Source organism: Curcuma longa, chromosome 2 (assembly GCF_044706935.1).
Source record: "Curcuma longa cultivar G26 ecotype Majalengka, Jawa Barat chromosome 2, ITB_CL_G26_1.1, whole genome shotgun sequence".
Taxonomy (NCBI): Eukaryota; Viridiplantae; Streptophyta; class Magnoliopsida; order Zingiberales; family Zingiberaceae; genus Curcuma; species Curcuma longa.
The window spans coordinates 9,226,458-9,237,244 of record NC_133862.1 but is presented as its reverse complement, the minus strand read 5'-3'; the positions used below and the strand labels follow the sequence as shown (position 1 = coordinate 9,237,244).

The 10,787-nt window shown below is 36.8% G+C and overlaps 2 protein-coding genes across 3 annotated transcripts; one reads left to right on the top strand and one right to left on the bottom strand.

Annotated features, from left to right (window-relative positions):
• The first annotated feature begins 4,378 nt into the window (after positions 1-4,378).
• On the top strand, positions 4,379-6,473 carry LOC141815256 (uncharacterized). Of its 2 annotated transcripts, XM_074703174.1 has the most exons (3): positions 4,379-4,414; positions 4,492-4,654; positions 5,609-6,473. In XM_074703174.1, the coding sequence occupies exon 3, from the start codon at positions 5,734-5,736 to the stop codon at positions 6,421-6,423; it is 690 nt and encodes a 229-aa protein (XP_074559275.1). In that variant the 5' UTR covers positions 4,379-4,414; positions 4,492-4,654; positions 5,609-5,733; the 3' UTR covers positions 6,424-6,473. The 2 variants fall into 2 exon arrangements, with proteins under 2 accessions (XP_074559275.1, XP_074559284.1); XM_074703183.1 differs by lacking the exon at positions 4,379-4,414 and having other exon boundaries at positions 4,449-4,654.
• Positions 6,474-8,400: 1,927 nt separating this feature from the next.
• Positions 8,401-10,251, bottom strand: LOC141822055 (putative receptor-like serine/threonine-protein kinase At5g57670). The gene is made up of 7 exons (XM_074709472.1): positions 10,092-10,251; positions 9,761-10,012; positions 9,529-9,686; positions 9,381-9,460; positions 9,172-9,307; positions 8,948-9,097; positions 8,401-8,562 (listed from the first exon to the last, which is right to left on the bottom strand). The coding sequence occupies exons 1-7, from the start codon at positions 10,249-10,251 to the stop codon at positions 8,401-8,403; spliced, it is 1,098 nt and encodes a 365-aa protein (XP_074565573.1).
• Positions 10,252-10,787: the final 536 nt, after the last annotated feature.

Genomic DNA, 10,787 nt, shown 5'->3' with positions numbered 1-10,787 from the left:
GGAGTTCTTTTTATTTTTACTGATAATCTCATAATATATATTATTAATTTATAACATCATGTGATGAAATTTGTGGCTCTCCTCTTCTTTAGCAAAAGTTGGAATCCGTTACCCCAACGGCTTCACATGGTCGGCTCCACGACCATCTATGAAAAGGTAAATCAAGAAGTTGTAGTTGACCACTACGGGTAGAGCATTGCCTCGACTTCATTGAGATTCGACCCTTGTCCACTTCAACAAGTTTGCTCCGCAGTAACCAACTCAATCATCCTCTGGGAGCTATGCAAATCTATGGTAGGTTGAGATGTCTATGGAATTCTAGTAATCATATCATCTTATGTAAAAAAAATATTATTAATATTTAATATATAAATAATAAAGTTCTTATGTCGATGAAAGCATCATCTTTTGGTTATTGCTATAAAATATTTTTCTATATAAATAAATTTATTTATATATTAAAATAAATTTATTGATAATTATAAAAAAGTATGTATACGAATTTATCCTAATTAAACTCATCACCTTTATTATATGCTCTACAATAGAGTTTAATTTAGTCATGTGCGTTAGGACTCTTGGGGCGAACGACCTCGAAGAAACTATTTCTATTGATTTTTATTTTTATCACTGTATCTTTTACTTATTGAAAACACATATAAAAAGCTTGATAATCAGTTTATTAAAGACGTTAAAATAAGAATTAATATTTTAAAGTAAACATATCAAAATCAGTTCATTCATTGTGTCTATACGACCCAATACAAACTGACATGTCAACTTGTCTAATAAAAATTTAATATTTCTAATAAAAGTCTAAATTATTTTTTATAATTTTTAACTAATTATAAAAAGTAATAACTTAGGCAACTCTTCTTTTTTTTTTTTTGAATTTTTTAATATTTATTTGTAAAAGAGAAATCTTTTTTGTTGTAGGAGATTTTCGAGAAGTAACTCTCTTAATACGTCAGTACTAACTTGAGGTTCCATGTTATATTCCTTGTTAGGATTGTCATTTGTAGTTATATTTATTAAAATTGTTTCTTTTGTGTATTAACAAATATTGAAGAACTATTAAGAACTATTAAGCTCATGAAATATTGAGGCAGCTTGTGAAGAAAGGATGTTGTCTGCATTAGCTTTGTTGGTTACAGCACTTTGTTGCAGAGAGAACGTAGCAGAGGGAAGAGCTTGACTACATTGCAAGTTAATATTATGAATCCTTGTCATCATCCATGAAGAAAAGAAAAGAAGAAACTTGAAATACTGCTTCATTTCAGGATATTTTGCCTTCCTATGATCAATATTTGGTGATTGAACTGGTGGTGGAAACAAAAAATAGATGCTAAATGCGATTCTATTGCCAGATTGTTTTATGATAGAACTGGCCTTCTTTGCTACAGCTGTTTGTAAGATTCTGTCAAATACAAATACAGTTCTTGAAAAATGCTATCAATTAGTCTTGCAAGACTTTGCTACACTATATGTAAACAACGAATTAGGAAACTTCAGAAACTGTTGGCCCTGAAGAGATTGCTTGCTCTTTTGCCATATTCTGTTGCCAATAAGTGAATTGTGAACTGGTGATTGTGGAAAATTGAGTTATCACTTGTATTTATTGACAAAACATAATTGTTTATCCTTTAGGATGGAATTGCGAATTCTTGGATTGCATAGTTTTTGTTCTCTCGGTTAGTTATGTACTTTCATGTTACTAACTGTTTCTGATTGGTCATCTTTAACTTTGTTTTAGCTCTGTCAGATTGGTTTTAGGAGGGTTTTATTTTTTTAGTACAAGTAGGATTCTTGTCGTAAGTTCTAAATCCCTTGTTGAAAACTAAATTATGTCCTCTCTCTAAGAACAACATCACTTCACAACTTGAAATCTCAAGCAATTTAAGACATCATCACAGAGGAAGATGTGTCCAAAACACACAAATAGACAAAGAAACATATACTTTAGCTTTAGAAACATTGGGGACCATGAGAATAGTTTGAAGATGTGGTCATAGAGCTTAACTTTACACCATCTTTATATCTATTATTCCTTCTCTTCCATCTATTTTTAATATCTCATGTCAAATCAGATTCATGGATGGTGGGAACTGATGTGTTGCCACAAGAATCTCGACTTTTCTTCTTAGCCTCCCCAAACATACATATCCATATCCATTTCTATAGTTTCAAATTCTTCTCAGTTTACCTCTTACTGTTTTCATTTTAGTCTCAATGGATCAATCATCATTAGTAAAAATGAAGTTTTTTTTTGAATATTTATCATTTTCTAGAAAACAGATAACAAAAGATTCACTTTTTAGGTAAGAAAAATCATTAACTCATAGCTTGATAGACTCATTTCATCCTTACCAAATAATTGTACTTGTAGAATGATTGTAATCAAATGCTGCAAATGATTGATAAAAAGGTGTCTTCCTAAAACTTCTAAATGCTGAGTTAGGACTGCTTGGTGAGCAAATATGAAAGCCATAATTTTTGCCATGTACAATTCTTCAAGTTAGAGAATCTCTTAGTTTTGTGGTATCATATTTGCACACATTAAGCTATGTGAACCACATAAAACTAGAGAAGCAACAATCCTTGTCAAAATTCGTGTGCACATCAATCCAAGAACTATATTTGATGTGTCTCTATTTTTTTTCAATTAGCTTATAGCTAAGATTCTGTTATCAATTCACAATGAGTTACTGTTAATATAAACAAACTGCACTTGTGTTTATAGCTTATGAAGTGTAAAATCACATGCTTTTATTGTGGAGTAGCTCGAAAGTCAAATCATTGGCCTACTTGTATTATGAATTTCAGTCACCAAAACAAAGCTGCAACAGGAACAAATTTTGCAGAGTTGGGACAAGTTGCAGTAAGATCATGATCCATAAATATTGGAGATATAAGACAGGACATGGGGCCACATGATACAACTCTCCTTGTTACTGTAACTCATTTGGCATAAATGCTCAGTTTGCTCTAAATCTATTTAATATTGTTTCAATGATTTGTTTTTTACTGGATCAATTCTTTTGACTTAGATTTGTTTAATGTCTATGGGATTAAAATAGTCACTCAGTTTTACAAATCTTACTCATGAAGGATAAAATTACATTTTTGATGATATTAAAATTCTAGCAGATAATTTAATGATAATGTAGACGCCGAGATGAGAGAATTGTAAGCTAAGCAGCAGAAGAGAACACAAGAGAGCTAGCTGCTGGGGCTTCAGATTCATGAAAACAGGACAACTTGAACCTTCATTAAACTAAGCACCATGAAAGCCAGCTGCTGCGAGCATAGAACAGAGACTTTGGATTTCTTTATGCGAGTTTAGAGCTATTAGATGGAAGATACGCACTCCCTCGTCTGCTTTCTGGAGGAAAAGGAAAACTAAATGGAGGAGGTGATGGTGGTGGTTCTTGTTCTTTCCCTTTCTTCAGTAAATCCCACTTTTAGCAGAAAGTTTGAACCTTTCATGTTGAATTCAAGAGCAGTTGCAGTTAAATCTGAGAATTTGTGATATTACAATGAACAGGAGTTTAGTGGTGGTTAGAGCTCCTAATTAACCTTGAAAGCTATTTTTTCATGGGGAATCAAAGAGGAGACTTTCCATCCCGTGAAACCTTCTTTGATATCCTACTCTTTTATTGGATTTGCCAATGGTTAAAAATCCAATTTTTAGCTGGAAGCTCAAGTTTCATGATAAATTCAAGAGGTTTTGCAGTGAAATATGAGATTTATCATAGAATAATAGACCTTTATTAAAAGCAAGGGAACTCAGTGCTACCATCTCATGCCTTATTCTACCCATTTTTCCTGATCCAGAAAAGGCAAAGAATCCTTCTTTACAAGAGCAAGAAGCCTACTCACGCAATCCCCATGACAATCACTGAATCTAGTCTTAAATTCGAGAGCTTGTATTCTTCATCCAACTAAAACCATTCTTCCTTGATTCTGAGCATGTGTTTTCTTATTCTATCCTACCTAAAATCTAATTGTCCTATTTGATCTTATCTGTAGTTTTATAATGCTTAATCATCAGATGAAGTCAAATCCAACAGAAAGGAAGTCTAAATTTTTCACCCATTTCAGATTTTTCAATAGCTGGGTCCTGCTCTAAAAACGACAATTCTAGGATTCGAATCACTGTTCTTGATTAGATAAGCATGCCTAACTTAGTGGATAAAAAAACACATAGCTGTAAGGATTAATGGATGCGTATCTCCAATTTGTAAGCGAACACCAAATAAGAAATTGTGAAGATGATTGGTCATTTATAAAGAGAGAGAGAGAGAGAGAGAGAGAGAGAGCATTTCCCTGACTTAGTATCTTATTGTCCTCCCAGAGGTGAGGAGTTTCTCTGTCTGGAATATTTTCTTCAATGATTACATGTAGACTAAGTGAGGTTTGTAATTGTATGGTGATCTCATTTTTTACCCTCCCCTGTGGATATCTTTCTTTTTTTCCCTTTGGTTTCATCAGCCTTTTACTATCCTTGCGAGCAATTCCAATGGAGTTTTTGAGTCAATGATGGCATCATCACTGTTATGACACTGGGAGAGAGTTCAAGGCTTCTTCATTTGGTATTTATGAGGGCAATAAATGGACGAGCGAGAAGATGGTAGAAAGGAAGATGAGTTTGCAGGTGAAACAAAAACCTTTCATCATTTGTTATGTTTCCTTTTTATTTGGTTCATTTGAAGATTCTTGGATATAGTGAGTTCAAGAAGGATCCTAAAGTTGAAATGTGAAAAAATTTTCTTTGTTTTTGAAGTTAGTTCATCAATTAGTCCAAATAATTCTCTTAACTGCTTTTTTTTTTCTCTCCCTTGAAATCAGACATTAATTCTTGAGATATGATCCTTTTGCTTATTCAATAGTCTTGAATCACTAGTGTTTCTTTGCATTATGAACTACTTAATCTGTTATCCTATTGCATAATATTTCATAATGCATGTTTCTCAAAAGAACTTCTATGTTCTTCAAATAAATTTTGATCTTTTCCCCCCTTTAAAGATATTGTCTGAAACTTCCCTTAAATTTTCAAATACTTTCTCATCCTATGACAGAAGAATCATTCTGCAAAATTATTACTTGTTTTGAAATAAAGAATTCCTTTCTCAGAAATGAATTTCTACTCGGATGACGAGTTGATAATCATTTTTATTTTCCCCTCAAGAATATGTTTTGTTCTTGGTTTTTCTTCTTTTCTCTTATGCTTTTCTTTCCACTCTTCAGGTGTAACTCTTTCATTTCTCTTAAATAAAGTTGTTTTGTTTCTCTGGCTAATTGTAACTTGTTATTTTGCGATGCAGAAAAGTTATAATTAATAATCTACCTTATCATTATTTTACTTGTACTGTTAAGCTATTAATTAAAGAGTATCCAATAAGTTGCATCTAGTTCGTCAGATGATAGCATGTTCTCTTCCTTTTTTTCCTGAAAAACTTGAATTCTACTCTGATCATTAGAAGCAAAATAAGGTTAAAAGGAGAAACCTGAAACCCTAGAGCTGTTAGTAAAATGTACGTTAAGGATCAAGATTTTGGCTAAGGAATGATTTTATCTCCTATTCATCTTTGGTTTTATTTCTTTTCAGGAATGGGCTCAAAGCTGCATGCATAAAATAAACTATTCACCACCTTGGAAAGGAGCAACCGTTTTGCAGTAATTGGAGCAGTGAAGACTTCAGATTCAAATGCTTTGGACCAACGCAGGTTTCCAATGAAGAAACATGTTGAATGCCATGGCAGAGATTCTGTGAGGAATACAATGTTGAAGCACGAAGACATTTTCAGGCAGCAGGTTCGTGAGCTCCATCGTCTGTATCAAGTCCAGAAGATGCTGATGACTGAGCTGGTGAGCAAGGAAGCAGAACTCCATTCCTTGCCCAGTACTGAAGTTACAGTAGCTGTAGCAGATACAAAGACTAGAATCTGGAGCAGTGCTTCAACCTCCGAGATAACCCAATCTTCTCGTATCAGTAATGTGAACCAACCTGCAGCTTGCAGCACAAGGGCAGGAGGCTTCCTCTCAAGGGAGCTAAGTTTCTGCTCTCGTGATCGATCGAATGCGCATGCCATGGGCTTTGAATTGGATCAACCAGCAGAAGAGAACAATTTCAGAGGAGACAGGAACACCAAACAGCTGCAAGAAACATGGTCTGATGATGGAGCTGAAATTGACTTGACACTTAGCATAGTTTGCGGTCCTAGAAACAAGAAAGATCAAAGTGTTTCGCCATGTCCGAATGCCGAAATTGGCTGCTCAGATCCAACTGGAAGTGATATCAGGTTGAGGCAGATTAAGCAGGAGAAAGAAGAGGATTGTGGTGATTCCTCTTCTGGCCTAGATAGGGAAATGGTGAGGAGCCCCCCGTGGCTTCTGCGTGCTCTAAATTTGAACAAGACATGAAACAAACATAAGAATTTGCTTCTTGCATTATTATTGATTGAAAACAGATGATGAATAGGGACTCTGAGCAAAGGACCTTCTACATTAGCAGCCAAAATTGATTGATTTGTACTGCCAATATATTTCTTTGGGTTTTCAAGTTTGATTTATATTTTTTTTCTCTTGATTTCTTTTCCTTTGCCATTTAGAATTTAAGTGATCCAACAAGTAGTTAACATGTCTTTTCATCCCAAATATATTTCAAAAACCTGAAATTGGTCCATAATTTTAGACTGCGATATCTTCTTAAATTTAACTGCTCGCTTCCAAGGATCATATATATAGCTTAGTTTATCTTAATTGTATGATAATGATTGGTCAAGTTTCATTGTTTTTTATGAATAAATCATAAAAAATATATGTCAGAGAATGTTAACTTCTTATTTCCTTGGAAGAATTTACAACCAATTATTTAAGAAAAAGTTATAGGTATGTAAATTATATGTATTTATTATAAAATATATGTATTGTAAAAACTATAGTTTATGCAGTTAAGTAAGACAAGATGGACCTCGTATGAAGCATCATAAGTGTAAAAAATATCAGTTATACTTGATGACTATTGTTGAATTCAAGAGCCATAATATTTTATGATGATAAGAGGAAAAGTGAGAAAATATGCTCATATATGGATTTTCATCAACCCTAACAAATATTATCTTCAGACATATGTGCAACTTAAAATTCAGTTTTGGAGCTTAATTACATGGCGAAGTCTATAAGAGGTATAAAGAACAAAAGAAGATGCTCTCTAGCTAGTTAACTTTTGAGTGTCTGCATGATCACCTTAATGGCCAAACAGTGTGTCTTGCATCTGTATGGAATGGAATGAGAGTCTTAGACTGTGTAATGCTGTTTTATGTTGTTAATGTCAAGAAGCCCTTTTAGCTTGACTGATTCCACATGGCCCTTCAGAATACTGTTCAGCTTTCTTATCCTGCAAAACCAAACCCCATTAACCAAATCCAGCTAATGGAATCATCTCTTTATGAGATATATTTTAATGGCAGAGTACAATGGTTTGTCTGCATGCATATGGAGCTTTCTCTTTTCTTTCATTGTTTTCCCCTTTAGATACAAGTGGTGAATGTTAGATTGCATGGCATGAACTGCAGTGAAAATGATCTTGATGTATAACTAAAACCCAACTAAGCAATCATTTTGCATCGACCAGAAGAAAAATGACAGGAAGAGAGAAAAAAATAGGAAAAGGACCACAAAAAACAAAGTCTGGATTGGAATTTTGGCACGAACAGCTAGGAGATTTGGCAATACTGCAGGTCCAAGTTTTCTTAGAATTTTTTAGGTGGAAGAGTCTGTGCTCGATCATTTGGGGTCATGTATAATGTTGGCTATGAGAAATGATATCTTATTGCATGTATCACCAGCCATGACGAAGACAGAGCTTATGCATTTCGAGTCACATGATTTTTGACACAAAGTTGATGGCTGCTCCGTGGTGGTCCTCTTGAATGTAAACAAAGCTCCTTTTACCATCTGTTCAATATGATAAATAGCTTCCTTATCCACTGTTTCTTACTTTGTACTTGACTCTTCAGATCCCATTGTCTCATTCTGGTTAATTATAGGTGTTGGCAATCATTGGCTTTGCCAATTCAACAGACAAAACAAGCACACTGGAAGGTGTAGCTTTGTGATTCCTTTGTCTTCTTTCAGAATTGAGACAATCATGCATGTGATGGTTGTCATGTTTCTTGAACTGAATTCCAAGTCGATGCTTCTCTTCTAAATTTGATTCACTTAACTTGCGTTGAGCTCTCAATTTTACTGGCAGATCCAACTAATTTTGTAGTTCAAGACACTGTTGAAGAAGGCTTAGGCATTCCAAAGGCACAAACTGTATGCAGTACAAGTGATGAACTATATTCTACTTCACATAACCAGTACAGTTTAGTGGCTAGATTTTAAGACAAGTGATCATGAATGGGAGCTTGCGGTCCACAAAGACGAGGTGTCAGATTCTTCGTCGGAGTAGTCCAAATCGTCAAAGTCCCAAGACTCTTCTTCCTCCTCCTCCTCCTTGCTTAGCATCTTCAATTCATCTTGCAAAATCTCTTTGCCTTCAATTATGTTCAGTACCTGTCATCACGGTGAAAACAGTGAGGGCTCATGAGCAGCCTGATTTTTCAAGTATCTAGTTTTGTGGCTACTGAAGCAGATTTAACAATTAATTTTGCTTGTTGATTAAGATTGGCAGTTCATGAAGTATAAATATGGCAACTTGCTGTTGCATAATTTGATCACTATTCTTATCATTAGAATATGCTTCATGGTTAGGAGGTAATCAGATATGAATGTATAATTATAGGCAAGAAAGCAACCTGCTGCCAAACAATCACAGTGCCTTGAATCAGTCATACGATTAGAAAAATAAGAACAATGATGCTCAAATCTTTTTAACATGTTGTCCAAACTCTAGCTACTTTACTACGGTTTCAGTAGGATTCTACTGAGGATATGATACCTCAGTCATCGATGGGCGAGATGCCGGTGCTGCCCTGATGCAAAGGGAGGCTGCAAAAGTGAGCTTGTGTAGCTGCTCGTAGTCGTAATGTTCTTCTAATCTCGAATCGAGCAGCATTCCTATCGTGCCATCTCTCAGATAAGGTTTTGCCTGCAGTTTAGTCAAGATTGATGCAAGTCTGATCTTGCTCGATACAACTATATTGACATTGAACACACACTTACCCAGCTAACCAAGCTTTTGTGAGAGACATCGACCGGCTTCCTTCCCGATATGATCTCCAAGAGGAACACCCCAAACGCAAAGACATCAGTCTTCTCATGTACTATCCCATACATGAAGTACTCCGGTGCCAAACACCTAATCATCAAATACACAACTCAAACTGCTACTTTTAAGTTAACAATTTGAGTTTAGCTTTAAGTGTAGATACCCAAAGGTGCCTTCAATGGGCTTCACCGTGCGATAGCTCCACTCCGATGGAAGCCATTTCGCGAGGCCGAAGTCTGATATCTGTGAATCGATCAGTGGTTAAAATTGTGTTGCAAAGTAGAACAGAAGATTTTAGTTTGGAGAGCTACTTGAGGCTCAAAATTATGATCGAGGAGTATGTTGGAGGACTTGAAGTCTCTATGGATGATCCTTCTCTGGCAACCCTTGTGCAGGTAATGCAGTCCTCTTGCACTTCCCAGAGCAATCTTGTACCTCGACTTCCAGTCCAATGGAGGACTGCTCTCGTCTGTATTGATTTAACTGTGGAGGTGAAACTGATGATTACTTTTGAACTCTGAAGAGTTTTGTCGAAGTTAGTACCGTGGATGTTGGAGGAGACTGAGCCTTTGGAGGCGAACTCGAAGATCAGATAGAAACCGAGCTCAATGCAGCACCCGACGAGGGGCGAGACGTTGGGGTGCCGGACATGGCCGAGGGTGCCCAGCTCCGTCAAGAAGTCCCTTTCCTTCTCCTCCGACGACGAAAGGGCCATCCGCTTGACCGCAATCGCCTGTCCGTCCTGGAGCACTCCCCTGTACACCTCCGCGGACCCTCCCCTCCCCACCAAATTGTCTGCTAAATCCTTGCCAGAAAAGGAGGTCATCGCCGGTCCAGATGGAAACAGTTGAGGTAGCAAGCGCAGAGCACGAACCTTGGTGGAAGCCGTTGGTGGCTTTGTGGATCTCCTCGTGGGAGAAGCATCTCCAGGCTGGTCTTTTCAGTGGTTGGGCGTCGAGCAGAGGGGGCGGCTCTTCTTCTTTCCTCTTCCTCCGGCCAAATTTAAATAGCAGAAGCATGCTTTTGACGCCCATTCCTCGTCCTGAAGAAGACGAAGCAAGTGCCTTCGATGGGATGCTACAAGGGAGCATTGATGAGGAAGTTGGCAGCTGCCATTGCCGCTTCCTGGAACTCTGCTTCGTTTCACGGAGTAGCCATTGCTGCTTCGGCTCTGAGGAAAGCTACAAACTCAGGGGCTTTAATGGAGGAAGGTGGAGACTTGTAGTAAATTCTACAAGACCAATTCTCAGACGAAAAGTTCTAAAATTTCAACTGTCCCAACGTAATTCTCACCCTTCCAGTGAAGAAGAAGAGGGGACCAACTCGCAAGATCGAGCAACTAGGCCCAGAATTTCTCTGCACATTCACGTTACTGCTCACTGACGTGATTAGACATGTCGTATTTGAATTGAGGGTCCGGATTTGGAGTACTTGGCTGTCACAGGGCTAAATGCAGGCGAACATAGCTCCTGCTACGCCATGGATGCTTAAATGATGCTTCCCTTGTCGCATGAACACTGATGCCTGAATTATTGCTGCGCGTGATGCATGCTTTCAGAGCTGTTCGTTT